The 21,313-nt window shown below is 44.9% G+C and overlaps 1 protein-coding gene across 1 annotated transcript in view; it reads left to right on the top strand.

Annotated features, from left to right (window-relative positions):
- The window catches only part of AK4 (adenylate kinase 4), a 139,494-nt gene extending 118,181 nt beyond the window's left edge, over positions 1 to 21,313 (top strand). Inside the window, exons 5-6 of the mRNA XM_089687960.1 lie at positions 5,159 to 5,277; positions 20,704 to 21,313. Of these exons, the coding sequence (XP_089544086.1) occupies positions 5,159 to 5,277; positions 20,704 to 20,842 (258 nt within the window). The 3' untranslated portion in view covers positions 20,843 to 21,313. The remainder of the gene's footprint in view (positions 1 to 5,158; positions 5,278 to 20,703) is intronic.

Below are 21,313 nucleotides of genomic sequence, written 5' to 3'. Positions count from 1 at the left end.
TGCATTGCGCTTGGTGATGTAAGGCTTGGATGCAGCTGCTCGGCCATGGAAACCCATTCCATGAAGCTCTCTACACACTGTTGTTGGGCTCATCTGAAGGCCACACCAAGTTTGGAGGTCTTTAGCTATTGACTCTGCAGACAGTTGGCGACTTCTGCGCACTGTGCGCTTCAGCATGCGCTGACCCCGCCCTGTCATGTGACGTGGCCTACCACTTGGTGGCTGAGTTGCTGTTATTCCCAGTTGCTTCCACTTTGTTATAATCCCACTAACAGTTGAGCGTGGAATATTTAGCAGCCAGGAAATGTCACGGATGGACTTATTGCACAGGTGGCCACCTATCACGGGACCACGCTTGGAGTCACTGAGCTCCTGAGAGCGACCCATTCTTTCACCAATGTTTGTAGAAGCCGTCTGCATGCCTAGGGGCTTGATTGTATACACCTGTGTCCATGGAGGGGATTGGAACACCTGAATCACATGATTTGGAGGGCGGGGCCAATACTTTTGGCAATATAGTGTATGTGGGAGCTGCTTTACCCTGTCGGATATAGTGAATGCAGGGTCCGGGGAGACCGGATATAGTGAATGCAGGGTCCGGGGAGACCGGATATAGTGAATGCAGGGTCCGGGGAGACCGGATATAGTGAATGCAGGGTCCGGGGAGACCGGATATAGTGAATGCAGGGTCCGGGGAGACCAGATATAGTGAATGCAGGGTCCAGGGAGACCGGATTTAGTGAATGCGGGGTCCGGGGAGAGCGCATATAGTGAATGCAGGGTCCGGGGAGACCAGATATAATGAACACGGGATCCAGGGAGAGCAGATATAGTTAACGCAGGGTCCGGGGAGACCAGATACAATGAATGCAGGGTCATGAATGCAGGGTCCGGGGAGACCAGATATAGTGAATGCAGGGTCTGGGGAGAGCAGATATAGTGAATGCAGGGTCCGGGGAGAGCGGATATAGTAAATGCAGGGTCCGGGGGGACCGGATATAGTGAATGCAGGGTCCAGGGAGAGCCGGTATAGTGAATGCAGGGTCCGGGGAGACCAGATATAGTGAATGCAGGGTCCGGGGAGAGCGGATATAATGAACACAGGATCCGGGGAGACCGGATATAATGAACACGGGATCCGGGGAGAGCGCATATAATGAACACGGGATCCGGGGAGACCGGATATAATGAACACGGGATTCGGGGAGAACAGATATAGTTAACGCAGGGTCCGGGGAGACCAGATACAATGAATGCAGGGTCATGAATGCGGGGTCCAGGGAGACCAGATATAGTGAATGCAGGGTCTGGGGAGAGCAAATATAGTGAATGCAGGGTCCGGGGAGAGCGGATATAGTGAATGCAGGGTCCGGGGAGAGCGGATATAGTGAATGCAGGGTCCAGGGAGACCAGATATAGTGAATGCAGGGTCCGGGGTTTAGTAATACTTTAAGGTTTAAGCTGATCAAATTTAAAATGTGTGCCAAAATAAATGAATAAACATACAATCTTGTTTCCCAGAGCAGCAGATACATTGTGTAGTACTGTATCCCTCTGTTTTTCTCTCCCATGGACACCGAAGGTCAGCGGGATCCGAGCACAGCTGCCGAGAGGACAGATAAAATGAAAAAACTTATCTTCGAGAGAGAGAGAATTCATCTCACTCCGGGTGATTCAAGATGTAATGATGTAATACCTTGACAAAGCGCTCTTTGGAACAAAGCCTGTATTCTCCGATACTTTGTTGCTGAAACCTTGACTCAGATAGCTGGATGAATCTCACACTCAGAAGCGTACCGGTTATAGGACCATTATATAACTATTTTAACCATTTCCCGATTGTAGGACGTCCTTTGGTTGAGGTGGTTATACCAGGGTTGCAGCTACAGGCATCATCCTGGTATGTTTTTTTTTCATTCGGCAATTTCCTGTAATGTAAAAGTCATCCTAGCGGCCAATTAGCCGCTGGATGGCTTTTTACAGGCAGCGGGAGGGGACACGTGCTTCTCCGGGCTCTCCCATGCGATTTGGGGAGCCCAGGATCCGATCTAGCGGCGACGCCAGAGCCGGCCATGGACTGAATGGTCCCCAGCCATCTCTATGTTCCTGGGAGATTGAGGTGACGTTATGACGTCACTTCCAGGTGTAGCAAATTTAAAAACTGTGATTTTTTTTTTTCCCTGGAAAACAGAGATCAGTGTTTTTGTTTTTTTGTTCTTTTTAGTCTCATGCTTTCCAGGGTAGAGGAGATATCTGGGCTCTTACTGACCCCAGATGTCTCCATAAAGAGGACCTGTCATTCCTATTATAAGAGAAGTTTATATTTTTGTAATAGGAATAAAAGTGATAAAAAAAATTATAGAAACACTATAAAATTAAAATAAATAATATTCACACACTTTTAAAGCGCCCCCAGTTGCCCGCCCACATACGTAAATGGAGTTTGCACATTTAAGATGTCGCCACGAACATTATAGTGAGAGCAATAATTCTAGCACTAGACCTCCTTTGTAACTCTAAACTGGTAACCCGTTAAGACTTTTAAAGAGTCGTCTATGGAGCGAGCAGTCTTCCTTCTCCTTTTGCCAGAGTGCAGCTTTAACTTTCTTTTCCATAGAGCATTGGTCTCCAACTGCAGCCTTGGGGCCAGATGTGGCCCTTTTCTTGCTTTAATTTGACCCTTGGATCACTATTTCATATCACTATTAACAATGATGGGGCATAATTCCCCCTACTGACACCAATGATGGGGGTAATTCCCCCTACTGACACCAATGATGGGGCATTATTCCTCCCACTGACACCAATGATGGGGCATAATTCCCCCCACTTACACCAATGATGGGGCACTATTCCTCCCAATGACACCAGCAATGGGGCACAATTAATTCCATTGACGCCAACGATGGGACACAGTTTCTCCCAATGACCAGGGGCGTATCTACTGTGAGGCAAACAAGGCGTTTGCCTAGTGTGGCAATTTTTAGGGGGGTTGCACAGCCCCACCCCAAGAAGAATGGACCTGTTGAGCAGTGGTGGACAGAACCATGCAGGACCACCATCTGAGGGGTACCACCAGTACTCCTGTAGGTGGCCCGGACAGCAGGAAGATCGGTGTGGTGGGGGAGAGTAGTTGCAGAACGATACTCATGTATCTCTCCCTCGGTTTCTCCCCCTCTCCCTCCCGCTGGCTTTCTGCTGCTGGAGAGAGAGACAGACCTGGCCGGATGGAGGGGGTACCCTGGTATTCCTGAGTGGCTGCTCTTCTCTGAGCTCCTTCCCCTGCCAGCACTCAGAGCCAGGATCAAGGGACAGCCTGGAGCAGGGAGAGAAGTGGCGGAGAGGAAAGAGCCCAGAGGAGGTGAGCTGTTATGTGTTCTTTGGGCTCTCCCTCCTGTCGTCCATCCAGCACATGAGACAGGATCACTGATAGATCGTATGGGACTGCACACACACAGTATGATTACCACCCCTTCCCACATTTCCTGCTGTCTGGAGATCAGCCCTTGGAGGAGGTAGGAGGTGGTAATCATAGTGTGTGTGTGTGCAGTCCCATACGATCTGAGAGAAAGAAGAGAGAGGGAAGAGGGAGCGGGAAAGAGACAGAGAGGGAAGAGGGAAAGAGAGAGGGACAGGGGAGAGAGAGAGGGAAGAGGGAAAGAGAAAGGGAAGAGGGAAAGAGAGAGGGAAGAGGGAAAGAGAGAGGGGGGGGAAGAGAGAGAGGGAAAGAGAGAGAGGGACAGGGGAGAGAGAGAGGGAAGAGGGAAAGAGAGAGGGAGGGGGTAGAGAGAGATAGGGGGGGAAGAGAGCGAGAAGAGAGAGAGAGCGGGAAGAGAGAGAGAGAGCGGGAAGAGAGAAAGCGGGAAGAGAGGAAAGAGAGATAGAAAGAGAGGAAAGAGAGAGGGAAGAGAGATAGAGAGAGAGGGAAGAGAGATAGAGAGAGAGGGAAGAGAGATAGAGAGAGAGGGAAGAGAGATAGAGAGAGAGGGAAGAGAGAAGAGAGAGAGGGAAAGAGAGAGGGGGGGAGAGAGAGAGAGCGGGAAGAGAGAGAGCGGGAAGAGAGAGAGAGCAGGAAGAGAGAGAGCGGGTAGAGAGAGGGAAGAGAGAGAGAGCGGGAAGAGAGATAGAGAGAGAGGGAAGAGAGATAGAGAGAGAGGGAAGAGAGATAGAGAGAGAGGGAAGAGAGATAGAGAGAGAGAGAAGAGAGAGAGGGAAAGAGAGAGGGGGGGAGAGAGAGAGAGCGGGAAGAGAGAGAGCGGGAAGAGAGAGAGCAGGAAGAGAGAGAGCGGGTAGAGAGAGGGAAGAGAGAGAGAGAGCGGGAAGAGAGAGAGGGAGAGAGTGAGAATCATATATACATACACACACTTACTGAACTCTCTCGCTCTCTCATTGGGGTGGCGCAAAAGTTTTGTGTTGCCTAGGGCAGCACAAAATCTAAATACACCAATGCCAATGACACCAATGATGGGGCATATTTCCTCCCAATAACGCCGATTAAGCTCAAATTCTTCACTGACGCCAAAGCTGGGTCATTGTTTTTTCCCACTGGGGTCAGGAGCTTTTCTGCTTCCAATGATTAAAGTCTGAAGGAAAGTTAAGTGACCCTTTGTTTAGAAAGTTTAGAGACCCATGCCAAAGAGAATGAATCATATTCTTAAAGTCCAGGTCTAACCCATTTTTGTTTTGGATAAATGTGGAAAGGTTTAGAATTCAACCCAGTCACAATGTATTACTTTATGCCCATGGGGATATTTCTTCCTATTTCCTGTGCTGTGACTGGGAGAATTTCTCCACTGGGGACAGAGAAGGCAATAAAAGCTTGGGGAACTGTTAGAACTGCTGCGAGGGGTTATCATTGCTATGTGTGTGTTTCATTTTAAGGGGAGGAGTTATGTGGCGTACTTACTTGGGGGATCATCCGGGATACACAAAACCCTTTCAGAGGTTCTAACCCTTTCCCATGCTGTCCAAACTATAAAAAAAGGTTCACTGATGCTGTTTTTATGTCAAATTTGAAATAAAAAATCTGTATAATTGATGTTTATAAGTATTTTTTGTGCCCCCCCAGTGTGATGACTACAGATGCTTGGCAGTCAACCTGAGGACAACCAAAGATTTGTGTCCTAGAAGGTTGATTGTTTCTTTGTTTGATGTTTAGGGCATTGATGATGTCACCGGAGAGCCATTAGTCCATCAAGAAGCAGATAAACCCGAAGCTGTAGTTTCCAGGCTTCGCCAATACAAAGATGTTGCCAAACCGGTTATAGAAAGATATAAGTGAGTTATTGTTGTTATTTTCAATACAAATATCACGTTTGTAACATATTTATACCATTCTTGAATGTTTTATTATGTTAAATAATTTATTATTCTACTTGGCGTGGATTTGGAAATACGGTTAAATTTTCATGTTTGCTATTCAGGGGAACATATATGCATCCTATTTGTACACCATCTGCAAATACTAGAAACCCAAGGAAGGAAAACATGGCCAAAAATACTTACCATATAAAAGAAGGGGTAGATATTAATGATGGAAATCACATGGTGTGAAAACGATTTAGAGAACTCAAGCATTAAGAGTAATAAAAACCTTAGTGTATTTTAGCCTAACACATCCCACATGGAAGAAAAATATATTTGAAATATATATATATTTTTTTGGTTTTTATTAATTTTAATCAGTATAAAACAGAGGCAACAAAACACGCCCCCACAGGGGCTATCAATTGCACCAATAAGAAAAAACATAATAGAGAAACAGTGCTCTAACTCCAACAAGGCAGAAGGTATGCCCACGCAGGGGCTATCAAAGGCACATAAGTTACAACAACATTAATGAAACTCTGACTATACCAGCTAAAGGCAGCTGTCCACTGTCACCCAAAAACTAACAGAAAAAGGGAGAGAAAAAAAAAAAAAAAAAGGGGGCAGGGGTCCAATAGCGCCACCACCAAACGCCAATGCCAAACGCCATTACATCCCCATACTAGCCAGAGGGAGCGTGGGAAAGGCAACCACGGTTCCCATATTTTCGAAAATTTACATTGGGAGTCGTTGCATATACTCAACATCCGTTCGTTGAGCATCATAGTGGTCATACGATCCCGCACCCCCTGAAGAGGGACAAATGGAATCTTCCAGGCCTGAGCAATTGTTCTAGTGGCCGATAAAAACAAATAGGATGCCAACTTCTGCTGATGAGCCAAGAGGCCCGGTATGGGGCAATGAAGCAATTTGAAATATATTTTAAACATTTTCTTCCCAAACATATATTTGAAATGCTACAATTTTGGCCATATTCAATATATTCCAATAAATATATATATATATATATATATATATATATATATGTATATGTGTGTATGTATATATATATATATGTGTGTATATATATATATATATATATATATATATATATATATATATATGTGTGTGTGTGTGTGTGTGTGTGTGTGTGTGTGTGTGTGTGTATATATATATATATATATATATATATATGTGTGTGTGTGTGTATGTATATATATATATATATATATGTGTGTGTGTGTGTGTGTATGTATATATACAGTTGCAAGAAAAAGTATGTGAACCCCTTGGGATTACGTGGAGTTTTGCATGAACTGGGCATAAAATGTGCTCTGAACGTCATCTAAGTCACAACAATAGAAGAACACAGTCTGCTGAACATAATACTACACAAACATTAGATGTTGCCATGGTTTAATTGCACATAACATGTAAACATTCACAGTGCAGGGAGGAAAAAGTATGTGAGGCCCTAGCTTAATGACTTCTCCCAGAGCTAATTGGAGCCAGGAGTGAGCCAACCTTGACTCCAATCAGTGTGATGATATTGGATGTGTTGCTGACAGCTGTCCTGCCCTTAAAAAACACACACCTGTTTTGGGTTTACTGGTTTCAAGAAGCACTGTCTGATGTGAACCATGCCTCACAGAAAAGAGCTCTCAGAAGACCTACGATCAAGAATTGTTGACTTGCATGAAGCTGGAAAGGGTTACAAAAGTATCTCCAAAAGCCTTGATGTTCATGTGTCCACGGTAAGACAGACTGTCTACAAATGGAGAACGTTTAGCACTGTTGCTACTCTCCCTAGGCGTGGTCATCCTGTAAAAATGACTGCAAGAGCACAGCGCAGAATGCTGCATGAGGTAAAGAAGAATCCCAGAGTGTCAGCTAAAGACCTACAGAAATCTCTGGCACATGCTAACATTTTTGTTGACACATCTACAATAAGGAAAACATTAAACAAGAATGGAGTACATGGGAGGACACCACGGAGGAAGCCATTGCTGTCCAAAAAGAATATTGCAGCACGTTTGAAGTTTGCAAAAGAGCACCTGGATGTTCCACAGCACTACTGGCAAAATATACTGTGGACAGATGAAACCAAGATTGAGTTGTTTGGGAAGAACACACAACACTATGTGTGGAGAAAAAAAGGCACAGCACACCAACATCAAAACCTCATCCCCACTGTGAAACATGGCGGAGGGAGCATCATGGTTTGGGGCTGCTTTGCTGCCTCAGGGCCTGGACGGATTGTTGTCATTGATGGGAAAATAAATTCCAGAGTTTATCAAGACATTTTGCAGGAAACCGTACGACCATCTGTCCGCCAACTGAAGCTCCGCAGAGGATGGGTGATGCAACAGGACAATGACCCAAAGCATACAAGTAATTCAACAAAACAATGGCTGCAACAGCACAGAATACGCCTTCTGGAGTGGCCCAGTCAGAGTCCTGACCTCAACCCGATTGAAATGCTGTGGCATGACCTTAAGAGAGCGATTCACACCAGACATCCCAAGAATATTGCTACACTGAAACAGTTTTGTGAAGAGGAGTGGTCCAAAATGACTCCAGATCGTTGTGCAGGTCTGATCTGCAACTACAGGAAACGTTTGGTTGAGGTTATTGCTGCCAAAGGAGGGTCAACCAGTTATTAAGTCCAAAGGTTCACATACTTTTTCCTCCCTGCACTGTGAATGTTTACATGTTATGTGCAATTAAACCATGGCAACATCTAATGTTTGTGTAGTATTATGTTCAGCAGACTGTGTTCTTCTATTGTTGTGACTTAGATGACGTTCAGAGCAAAATTCATGCAAAACTCCACGTAATCCCAAGGGGTTCACATACTTTTTCTTGCAACTGTATATATATATATATATATATATATATGTGTGTGTGTATATATATATATATATATATATATATATGTGTGTGTTACAGGAAGGACCTGTAAATGTTGCTTAACCCCTTCCTCACTGCTTTCTGAGGTCTTAATACTGGGTGGCAAAGGTGTCCCCATTGCATGGTTGGCTGAACCCACATGGAAGAAAAATATATTGTACATATATTTTAAAAATATTACTCCCAAATGTATTGACATATATTTGAAATGCTACAATATTGTCCATATTCAATATATTTCAATATATAAATAAATAAATATATATATATATATATATATATATATATATACACACTGCATGTTGAAATGCGTTTTTATTACAAAATATATGAAAAATATTTTTAAAAATGCATTTCAAATATACTGTATGTTTTTAAAAATACATATCCTACATTTGTGGAATGCATTTACAAATATATGTAAATATATCTGTTAAAATGACTTTTTTTATATGTTAAAAAAAATCTGAAGAATATATTTAAAAAATATATTTTTTTAAAATATATTCTTCAATATATTTAACAATAGTGAATATGGCCAAAATTGTAGCATTTCAAATATATGGCAATATATTTGGGAAGAATATTTTTAAAATATATTTGTCTTCCATATGGGATTGCGCATAATAAAATAAACATTCCCAGTAAACTGTTTCTTAAAATTCTTAAATTGGCACTTGCAGTTTACAACTTTCAATGCTGCTGTCTCCTGAACATCTAGTCTTCACAGGAAAGAGTTAAAGTGTTACTAAACCCAGGACCCTGTGTTCACTATATCTGGTCTCCCACAGTAACAGAACATGGAAATGCAATTATTTTAGAAAATTTAAACTGCTAAATACCTTTTCTCATATATTGCAGTCTTTTGACTTCTCTGTGTCTGGCCGAGCACTGGTTAATCTTGTAGGAGGAGTTTTCATTCTGCTCTGATTGTCCTATGAGGCTGCATGACCCCTGGCCCTCTGTCTGGACAGTGCTGATTGGCCCTGTGCTGATCACATGCACTCCTAGCAATATGCACCAAACTGAGCATGTGCAGACTAGCCACTGCTGCTTTGTACTATGGCAAATGGATTGGGGACAGTAAAAGAAGGGGAGGATCAGAGAAGACAGGATGAAACAGCCTTATTAACCCCTTCACGCCGGCCGCATGCAATTGTGTGGCCTCCCGGCGTCTGGGCCTAGACGCCGAGCGGCCGCATATTTGCGTTCATGTAGCAAAAAACATATGTGCTGAGAGCGCACGCCCTGCGCGCTCCCAGTACACATGTGAGGTACTTACGGAAAGGTCCCGGTCCGCTCTTTTGATCGGGACCTTTCCCGATCATGTGACCGGCCATGACGTGACGTCACGGCGGCCCCATGACACTAAGCCACGCCCCGTCCCACCCACCTCCTGGCGCAGGAACTCCTCTTCACACCGGGACGATCCGGCATGAAGGGGTTAAACAATGCAGAGGATTGTTCCACAGTGAGTATAACAGGCATGCTTTATTGCATGTACAGACTTTACTGTGTATGATTTTACTGCTCTTGGTTTAGTAACACTTTAACAGTGGACAGTGTAGTCTCAGGCCAGTGTGATAGCTTGGAGAAGGGAGGGGGGAGGAACAGGGGAGTGTCTTGCCATCCTAGACTATGAGGTTGTGTGTTTCTATTGATGCACACAGTGTAGGGAGACACAACTCTAGCCCCTACAAGCAAAGGTGGCTCCATAAGACACTGCAAGAGAAAGGAACCACCCTGAAATAGGGAACCTGGGGCAGCGGTCATGGCACCAACGTAAGCTGGAACATAGACGTTAAATTAGCTGCTGAAGGTACTAAAAAAAAATATGAAGGTTTAGTATCATTTTAATAAAAACATGGCTTATTGACTTGTAAAGCTAATGCTTTTGGGATGCTTCTATAGATTTTTCAGCCTGCTGAATAACTATTGGTACTTCTAAAAGAGTTCCAGAGCAAGAGAGCAGCACAAGAGAAGTCATGAGTGGCGAGCAATCAGAAAGCCTGAAGTGATAAGTCCTAGGGGGGAAAGCCTAGGGATATAAGGTATGCGATAACCCCCGGTTCACATCTGTGCGGGTGGTGCCTCTGAGGATCCGCACAAAAAAAACCCGCACAGAGGAATGCTGACCCGCGGGTGGGTGCCATTAATTATGACAGCACGCCGTCCGCACTGGAAATCGCAACCGCACTGGGAACCGAGGTTCCTGTGCGGGCTGCGTTTTCCAAAAAAATTCAGGGACTTCTTTCCTGCGTATCCCGGGGCACGGGAGTCCATTCAAATGAATGGGCTCTCGTTCCCACGCAAAATGCGGTCCGCAGGAACGCGGAGATGTGAACCCAGCCTTACTGAGCACGTGATAGGGTAGAATTCAAACATTTTATCATTTGGTAGAGACGGTGAGGAGATGGGGACGCTGAATTCTGCTATATTGTCATGTCAGGGGAATAACTGCAGTGTGAGCGCCAGGAGCAGACAGTGATTCAGCTTGTTATATAACACACAGCACAAGGGAGTTCTGTATACAGCTCTGTCCCCGAATCATCCCTATTGGTTGATGTATGAATCTCAGAGGTGTACGGGATGGGGGGATGGGGGATGGGGGGATGGGGGGACGGTCTCAGATCCATAACAGAGTCATTTCAGAATGAGATCTGAAGGATTGCAAATTCATTCTGAAGGAAGTCCACGAATTCATTTTATTCTCTATGAAAACTCCATTCATCATCCCACTGTGCAGGCTGTAATACAGAGACAATAAGAACAATACAGAACAATACAGACAATACACAGAATATCATGGAGAGTTCTGCACATTCTAGAGCAGGGAATCTCAGCTCTGGTCCTCTGTGCTTGTCAGCAGAGCATGTTTTCTAGATTTCCAGGAAAAAGTGACACTTTTTATTTGGTGCTTTCAGGAAATATAATAATTGCTGTATCTGTGATTCTCTGAAGAGATCTGGAAAACATGACCTGACCGAGTGAGAAACGATGTTCTAGAATTAGGAATGGAAAAGAAGAAATAAGATCTCTGCATATAAAGTGACGGTGTTTGTCATATTAGATAAAAGAGGAGAAAGCAGCGCTGGGTCAGTAATCTCTATGTACGGTGACAGGGTGTGCCTTGTCAGGTAGTGGAGAAGGAAGCAGTGCTGGATCAGTAATCTGTATGTACGCTGACAGTGTGTGCCTTATCAGATAGTGGAGGAGGAAGCAGTGCTGGATCAGTAATCTCTATGTACGGTGACAGGGTGTGCCTTATCAGATAGTGGAGGAGGAAGCAGTGCCGGATCAGTAATCTCTATGTACAGTGACAGGGTGTGCCTTATCAGATAGTGGAGGAGGAAGCAGTGCTGGATCAGTAATCTCTATGTACAGTGACAGGGTGTGCCTTATCAGATAGTGGAGGAGGAAGCAGTGCTGGATCAGTAATCTGTATATAAGGTGACAGGGTGTGCCTTGTCAGGTAGTGGAGAAGGAAGCAGTGCTGGATCAGTAATCTGTATGTATGGTGACAGCATGTGCCTGACTAGATAGTGGAGGAGGAAGCAGTGCTGGATCAGTAATCTGTATGTAAGATTACAGCGTGTGCCTTGTCTGGTATAAGAGGAGGTAGCAGCACTGGTTCAGTAAGATGTAGATAAAGTGACAGTGTGTGATTTGTCATATAGTGGAGAAGGAAGCTGTGCTGGATCAGTAATCTGCATGTGCAGTGACAGCATGTGTCTGACCAGATAGTGGAGGAGGAAGCAGTGCTGGATCAGTAATCTGTATGTACGATGACAGGGTGTGCCTTTTCAGATAGTGGAGGAGGAAGCAGTGCTGGGTCAGTAATCTGTATGTACGATGACAGGGTGTGCCTTATCAGATAGTGGAGAAGGAAGCTGTGCTGGATCAGTAATCTGCATGTGCAGTGACAGCATGTGTCTGACCAGATAGTGGAGGAGGAAGCAGTGCTGGATCAGTAATCTGTATGTACGATGACAGGGTGTGCCTTTTCAGATAGTGGAGGAGGAAGCAGTGCTGGATCAGTAATCTGTATGTACGAGGACAGCGTGTGCCTGATCAAATAATGGAGGCGGAAGCAGTGCTGGATCACTATGTTGTATATAAGGTAACAGTATGTGCCTTGTCTTATATCAGAGGAAGAAGTAATGCTGGTTCAGTAAGATAGATAAAGTGAGTGTGTTTGCTTTGTCAGATAGTGGAGGAGGAAGCAGTGTGGACCAGTAAGCTGTATATTAAATGACACTGTGTGCTTTGTCAGATAGTGGAGGAGGAAGCAGTGCTGTATCAGTAATCTGTATGTAAGATTACAGCGTTTGCCTTGTCTGGTATAAGAGGAGGAAGCAGCACTGGTTCAGTAAGATGTAGATAAAGTGACAGTGTGTGATTTGTCATATAGTGGAGAAGGAAGTAGTGCTGGACCAATAGCTGCATATTAGATGATATTGTGTGCCTTGATGATGATGGTATGTACCTTGCCAAATAGGGGAGAAGGAAGCTGTGCTGGATTAGTAAACTTTATATAAAATGACAATGTGTGCCTTGTCAGATAACAGATGAGGAAACAGTGCTGGATCAGTGATCTGTATATAAGGTGACAGAGTGTGCCTTGTCAGGTAGTGGAGAAGGAAGCAGTGCTGGATCAGTAATCTGTACCTATGGTGACAGAGTGTCTCTTGTCAGATAGTGGAGAAGGAAGTAGTGCTGGATCAGTAATCTGTATATAAGATAACAGAGTGTGCCTTTTCAGACAGTGAAGGAGGAAGCAGTTTTGAATCAGCAAGCTGTATCTAAGGTGACAGTGTCCCATTAAGATAATAGAGGAGGAAGCAGTGCTTGATAAGTAAACTTTATATAAAGTGTCAATGTGTGCCTAGTCGGATAGTGGAGAAGGAAGTATTGCTGGATCCGTAATCTGTATATAAGGTGACAGATTGCGCCTTGTTGTCAGACGGTGGAGAAGGAAGCCGTGCTGGACCAGTGGTGGAGGAAGCAGTGCTGGATTAGTTATCTTGTACAGTATATAAGGCAAGTGTATTCCTTGTTAGACATTGGAGGAAGCAGCAGTGTCATATCAGTAGTCTGTGAAGAAGGCAAACTTGTCAGACTTGTCAAGTAATGGAGCAGGAACAGGGGCGGACTGACAACTCATGGGGCCCCCAGGCAATAGGGGATCATGGGGCCCCTGTGCCATCGCCCACACTCAAACCACACCCAAAAAAGCCTATGAAATGTACCAGGGATATCTCATGGGGCCCCTTACTGACCCTGGGCTCTCGGGCAGTGCCTGAGTACCCGAATGGTCAGTCCGCCCCTGAACAGGAAGCAGTACTGGACCAGTGAATGAAGAGACATCACCAGACTCCCACTATGAATGGAATAGGCTTTGTATCGCACAGAGTGGGCTGTGTGCCTGTAATGTGGGGGTGTGGACCAGAGGTTCAGTTCAAAGCTCGGTTACACACCACGTCCCATACTGCAATGCAGGAACCTTTGGAACCCATTGAGAAGGACCTTGGTGGCTGTGTAGGACTCCAGGGACCTACGTGAGTCACTTCCTAGAGCCAAGTCCAGTTTGGGTTCCTATGCACACCCCAGGTTTTGGGGGCTTCCTCCTCTCATTCCAATTTATACAATATATGTCCCAGTGGGATGTCCTCTATTGAAGATGGCATGTTTTTTTGCTTTTGGAAAAAGCGTCATTCGTAGATTGCCGAGGGCAGTGTGAGATGTGTTCAGGAGCGTTCAGCCTGCATTTGCGAACAGTTTGCGGCACTTCCAAGTCCCATCTGAAGTCCTCCACAGGTACATCAAACCTGCACCATGTCCGAAAAATGATCTCATGCAGGTCTCCAGGTTGGAGGATGAGCAGGCTGTGCCCGTGGATCCCGGTTCATTAATCCGGATTAGTTTGTCTTTCTTTCTCTAGAAACAGAATGTAGAGATGATGAGAGCAGCACATTATGGCCACTAGATGGGGCTGACAATCATAGGAAATAAACATTTACACACATTATGGTGAGTATTTGCGATGGCTGTGCGAATGCTGTGACATTCATACATCAATTTCTTTTATAAATAGGCCCACAAGAGCCCAATCAATTTGTATTGTATGTGAAAAGAAGCCAACCCTTCAACCTTTTTTTTTTCTTTTTAGTACATTGGAGATGTGTTAACACAATGTATCTTATCATATGATAATATGAAATATTTTGTGTACATATACACTGTGCGTGTGTGTATATGTATACACACAAAGGGTTTTCAAAGTTTCCACACTTTTTATATATATATATGAGTTTTAAAAAGTGTGGAAGAACCCTAATGTATATGTGTATGTGTGTATGTACACACACACCCCTAGAAAAATGAAAGGAACTCTTTTTAATCAGAGTCTAGCATCAAGTCAATGACACTCCTGGGATATTGTTCTGGTCAGGTAAGTAGCAGAGCGGATTGTTAATCAGTTTCAGATGCTTTGGTGTTAATAAAGTTAACAGGTGCACTAGATGGGCAACAATGAGACGACCTCCAAAACAGGAATGGTTTTACAGGTGGAGGCCACTGACTTTTTTCATCTTTTCTGACTGTTTTTCACTAGTTTTGCATTTGGCTAGGGTCAGTGTCACTACTGGTAGCATGAGGCGATACCTGGACCCTACAGAGGTTGCACAGGCAGTCCAACTCCTCTAGGATGGCACATCAATATGTGCCATTGCAAGAAAGTTTGCTGTGTCTCCCAGGACAGTCTCAAGAGCATGGAGGAGATTCCAGGAGACAGGCAGTTACTCTAGGAGAGTTGGGATAAGGACGTTCTACGGCTCTGTCCATCAGCAAGATCGGTATCTGCTCCTTTGTATAAGGAGGAACAGGATGAGCAGTGCCAGAGCCCTACAAAATGACCTCCAGCAGGCCGCTGGTGTGAATGTCTCTGACCAAACAATCAGAAACAGACTTCATGAGGGTGGCCTGAGGGCCCGATGTCCTCTAGTGGGCCCTGTGTCACTGCCCGGCACGACAGAGCTCGACTGGCATTTGCCATTGAACCCCAGAATTGGCAGGTCCACCACTGGCGCCCTGTGCTATTCACAGATGAGAGCAGGTTCACCCTGAGCACATGTGACAGACGTGAAAGGATCTGGAGAAGCTGTGGAGAACGTTCTGCTTCCTGTAACATGGTTCAGCATGACCGTTTTGGTGGTGAGTCAGTGATGGTCTGGGGAGGCATATCCATGGAGGGACACACACACCTCTACAGGCTAGACAATGGCACCCTGACTGCCATTAGGTATCGGGATGAAATCCTTGGACCCATTGTCAGACCCTACGCTGGTGCAGTGGGTCCTGGGTTCCTCCTGGTGCAGGACAATACCTGGCCTCATGTGGTGAGAGTATGCAGGCAGTTCCTGGAGGATGAAGGAATTGATACCATTGAATGGCCCACACGCTCGCCTGACCTAAATCCAATAGAACATCTCTGGGATGTCATGTGTTGGTCCATCCGACGCTGCCAGGTTGCACCTCAGACTGTCCAGGAGCTCAGTGATGCCCTGGTCCAGATCTGGGAGGAAATCCTCCAGGACACCATCCGTGGTCTCATTAGGAACCTCCCCCAACGTTGTCAGGCATGCATACAAGCATGTGGGGGCCATACAAACTACTGAGGACCATTCTGAGTTGCTGCAATGACATTCCAGCAAAATGGACTCGCCTGCTGCATCATTTATTCACTTTGATTTTCGGGGTGTCTTTGATGGAAATGAAAATTATCAACCTACAGAGGACTGAGTTCAAACAATGGGGCGTCCTTATCTTCCTAACACATTACCCAGTTCATATCAGTTCAGAGATCCAGCAGGAGATTTCCCCTCATTGAGATCTGATTGGCTTTCAAAATGTTCCTTTAATTTTTTGGAGCCGTGTATGTATATAAATATATACTGTGTATTTCTCTCTCTCTCTCTCTCTCTCTCTCTCTCTCTATATATATATATATAGTATTTGTGTGTATTTATATATATATATATATATATATATATATATATACACACAGGTGAAACTCAAAAAATTTGAATATGGTGCAAAAGTTCATTTATTTCAGTGCAGCAACTTAAAAGGTGAAACTAATATATGAGACTCATTACATGCAAAGCAAGATAGTTAAAGCCGTGATTTGTCATCATTGTGATGATTATGGCTTACAGCTCATGAAAACCCCAAATCCACAATCTCAGAAAATGAGAATATTACATGCAATCAATAAAACAAGGATTGTACATAGAACAATATCGGACCTCTGAAAAGTAGAAGCTGCATATGTACTCAGTACTTGGTTTGGGCCCCTTTTGCAGCAATTACTGCCTCAATGCAGCGTGGCATGGAAGCTATCAGCCTGTGGCACTGCTGAGGTGTTATGGAAGACCAGGATGCTTCAATAACGGCCTTCAGCTCTTCTGCATTGTTCCGTCTCATGTCTCTCATCTTTCTCTTGGCAATGCCCCATAGATTCTCTATGGGGTTCAGGTCAGGCGAGTTTTCTGACCAATCAAGCACAGTAATCCTACGGTCATTGAACCAGGTTTTGGTGCTTTTGGCAGTGTGGGCCGGTGCCAAGTCCTGCTGGAAAATGAAGTCAGCATCCCCATAAAGCTTGTCTGCGGAAGGAAGCATGAAGTGCTCCAAAATCTCCTGGTAGACGGCTGCGTTGACCCTGGACTTAATGAAGCACAGTGGACCAACACCAGCAGATGACATGGCTCCCCAAATCAACACAGACTGTGGAAACGTCACACTGGACTTCAAGCATCTTGCAGTGTGTGCCTCTCCATTCTTCTTCCATACTCGGTGTCCTTGGGCCTCTCCATTCTTCCTCCATACTCAGGGTCCTTGGGCCTCTCCATTCTTCTTCCATACTCGGTGTCCTTGGGCCTCTCCATTCTTCCTCCATACTCGGGGTCCTTGGGCCTCTCCATTCTTCCTCCATACTCGGGGTCCTTGGGCCTCTCCATTCTTCCTCCATACTCGGGGTCCTTGTGCCTCTCCATTCTTCCTCCATACTCTGGGTCCTTGGGCCTCTCCATTCTTGCTCCATACTCGGGGTCCTTGGGCCCCTCCATTCTTCCTCCATACTCTGGGTCCTTGGGCCTCTCCATTCTTCCTTCATACTCGGGGTCCTTGGTTTCCAAATGAGATGCAAAAGTTGCTCTCATCAGAAAAGAGGACTTTGGACCACTGAGCAACAGACCAGGTCTGTTTTTCTTTAGCCCAGGTAAGACGCTTCTGACGTTGTTTGTTGTTCAGGAGCGGCTTGACAAGAGGAATATGACATTTGAAGCCCATGTCCAGGATCCGTCTGTGTGTGGTGGCTCTTGATGCACTGACTCCAGCCTCAGTCCACTCCTTGTGAAAGTCACCAACACTTTTGAATGGCCTTTTCCTGACAATCCTCTCCAGGCTGCGGTCATCCCTGCTGCTTGTGCACCTTTTTCTTCCACACTTTTCCCTTCCACATAACTTTCTATTAATGTGCTTTGATACAGCACTTTGGGAACATCCAACTTCTTTTGCAATTACCTTTTGAGGCTTTCCCTCCTTATGGAGGGTGTCAATGATGGTGTCAGGTCAGCAGTCTTTCCCATGATTGTGATTCCTACTGAACCAGACTGAGAGACCATTTAAAGGCTCAGGAACCCTTTGCAGGTGTTATGGCTTAATTATCTGATTAGAGTGGGACACTTTGAGCCGAGAATATTCCACCTTTTCACAATATTCTCATTTTCTGAGATTGTGGATTTGGGGTTTTCATGAGCTGTAAGCCATAATCATCACAATGATGACAAATCACGGCTTGAACTATCTTGCTTTGCATGTAATGAGTCTATCTCATATATTAGTTTCACCTTTTAAGTTGCATCATTGAAATAAATGAACTTTTGCACAATATTCTCATTTTTTGAGTATCACCTGTGTGTATATGTGTGTGTGTGTATATATATATATATATATATCTGTGTATATTTTTATATCTATTGTATCTGCATGTATTTCTATATTTACATAACATTATTGGAGCTATTGTAATTTGGAAATTCGGATACATCCAAATCTCCGAATAACAAAAAATGTCTCGCGCCTTGACTACTGCAACTCCCTTCTCACCGGCCTGCCCCAGCGCAGGCTCTCCCCGCTTCAGACCATCCTGAACTCAGCGGCTAGACTCATCCACCTCACCAACCGCTCCACCTCTGCCAATCCCTTCACTGGCTCCCGATTGCCCAACGCATCAAATTCAAACTGCTAACTCTGACCTACAAAGCCATTCACAACACTGCCCCTAACTACCTCACCAACCTGATTCCCAAGTATCACCCAACCCGTACCCTTCGCTCCTCTCAGGACCTCCTTCTGTCTTGCTCCCTGGTCTCCTCCTCCCACGCAAGACTTCTCCAGGTCCTCCCCCATCCTCTGGAACTCTCTACCCCAATCCATCAGATTGTCGCCTTCCCTCCTCACCTTCAGGCGCACCCTTAAAACCCATCTCTTCAGGGAAGCCTACCCCACTCTCACCTAACAGCCGTTCTCCTTCATTCCTCCTACCACTCCATCCCCCACAGCCACTTCCTCCTGTACCACTACCCCCTCCCTCCTAGATTGTAAGCTGGAAAGAGTAGGGCCCTCTAACCCCTCGTGTGCTGTTTGTAGTTGCTGTACTGTTTCATGTATTGTCCCCCCCTATTGTACAGCGCTGAGCAAACCCTCTGGCGCTATATAAACTCGATGTAGTAATAATAATGTGTCAGAATTTCAATTCGGAACAAAAAAGAAACGCATATGTCTAGTTCTACCACCCCCTGGTCACCCATCTAAGGCTCCATGTACACGGGACACTTCTGAACGATGGAAACTGACTACTGGAAAATGTAGGTTAAAAAAACGTTAGTTTAGCCACGTTTGCATACCGCGTTTATGAGCGTTTGCATTTAGAAGTGTTTTTACAGATAACCTCAGGAGACCAGAATGCACTGAAAAACAGTAAAAAAAATAGCTGTTTCAGACATATTGAGAGACATAGAGAGAGCAGAAGCAGAGAGAGCAGTATTTGTTGAGATTAGCTGTGTTTTTTTTTTTTTGTGGTGTTTGGATGGGTTCCGGCTCATTTCTGTGCAGAAATCATTGCAGCCGTGTCTAACATATTTTCTTTAATGCGAAACCTCAAAGTATAGTGTACCAGGAAAACATTTTGCGTGCATTTTTCATGATGAAAAAAGGCTCTGGACAGTTGAAAAAAATTTAAACTGCAAACGCTTATAAATGCGGTTAGCCACGTTTAGCAGGGTTTGGAACTCTGATAAAATCTACTCCTGAACGCAAGTTTTCTGCGTTAAAAAAAAAGACTGTAAACTCAACTGGCTGTAAATGACAGTGTACATTTGAAAAAAATTTCAAACGCAAACACGCGTTTACAAGCATTTGGCGTTTGAAACGCTGATAAAATCTACTCCTGAACGCAAGTTTGGTGCGTTAAAAAAAAATGACTGTAAACTCAACTGCCTGTAAACTGCCTATGTGTACACGGACACAGGAGAACATTAGGGAGAGTTCAGGGGCTGCTGAAAAAAACGCAGAAAAGCTCCTAAACGTGATTTTATCAGCTGCAGTGTACATGGAGCCTAAAAGACAGCATGCAGCCACTCAGAGTTGTATATATTGTATGCCGCAGCTGTGTAAAAAATTATACTTCTTTTTGCGTTCAGCGGGCTTCCATTGCATTGCATTCAAGTGACTGGGGCCATACCCCAACTACATCCTGCACACCTTCTCAGGGGCAGAGACCAACACATTGTGGCCATATATCTACACGCTACTGAGCGTGGTGCATACCAGGGGCGGACTGACCATTTGAGCACTCGGCACTGCCCGAGGGCCTGGGGTCAGTAGGGGGCCCCATGAAATGCCCCTGGTACCTTTTATAGGCTTTTTTGGGTGTGTTTTAAGTGTGGGCAAGGACACAGGGGCCCCCTGATCCCCTATTGCCCGGGGGCCCCATGAGTTGTCAGTCCGCCCCTGGTGCATATTAAAAAAAAAAAAAAAAAAAAAAAAAAAGGATGTTTGGGAGGTGGTGGCAGCATTCCCTCCTCAATTCCTGGCAGTCGCTGCTCTACTGATTTCTGAAAAGCGATCCACTGCAGAGCTACTCGTGTGAATGAGCCCTTACACTATTTTATGGTGTTTTATTCCCAGGCCTGGTGAAGGACGTTTGAGCCCCTGAAGCGTGTTGGCTTCTTTTCCAATTTATTGGACTCTTACTAGTAATTTTGTGTTTTCCTCCTTCCTACATTTACTGACGCAATTCTGGAGACCCCCAGAGGACCCTCTAGGTGACGGGGAGCTGCCTTTTGATCCGGAATCCCAACCTCTCCCTCTCTTCTAGTATCTGGCCCAGCATTCTCCTAACACAATCTCTGTTGTTCATAGGGGTAAAGGCATCCTGCACACCTTCTCAGGGACAGAGACCAACAAAATCTGGCCATATATCTACACGCTGCTGAGCACAAGGATCACGCCGGTACACCCCGAGGACACGAGCCAAGCCTTCCGCCCCGAGGACTCCTAATGCCAACACCTATTTATTGGTCTTTGTGTGCAGTATCAATGTGGTGCTTTGTTCTGCTATATAAAAGGCTGTATATGGTATTTTGTTATATATATATACAGTATATATATATATATTTCTCTTTTTAGAAGCTTTAAGCACTTATGTTTCAAGAAAGTATTTTCATTGTTGTTCAGTGTTGCAAAGATTTGTTTCTCAACAACCAATGAAGTCCCCTGATGCAGCTGCAAACCTACTTCTATATCAGGACACTGTGCCTATCACTTAAAGGGTCAGTCCGCTCAGAAGTCATATTTTATTGGGAGGTGGAGCCATGTGGTCCAGCAAAATCAGATTTAAGGTGGCTGTCCCTGTAAAGACTCAGTGCACCTAAAAGGGATTTCTCCTTCTTTGAAGGACACATCTTGATCTCTGACCATTGGGTTATGGCGCCACCTTCAGGAATAGGACACAAGGCACAAAAAAACCCCC

Source organism: Staurois parvus, unplaced genomic scaffold (assembly GCF_062004578.1).
Source record: "Staurois parvus isolate SC_StPar_1 unplaced genomic scaffold, SC_StPar_1.0 ptg000441l, whole genome shotgun sequence".
NCBI lineage: Eukaryota > Metazoa > Chordata > Amphibia > Anura > Ranidae > Staurois > Staurois parvus.
Note: the sequence above shows the minus strand (reverse complement) of the source record. Positions and strands in the feature narration are given on the sequence as shown.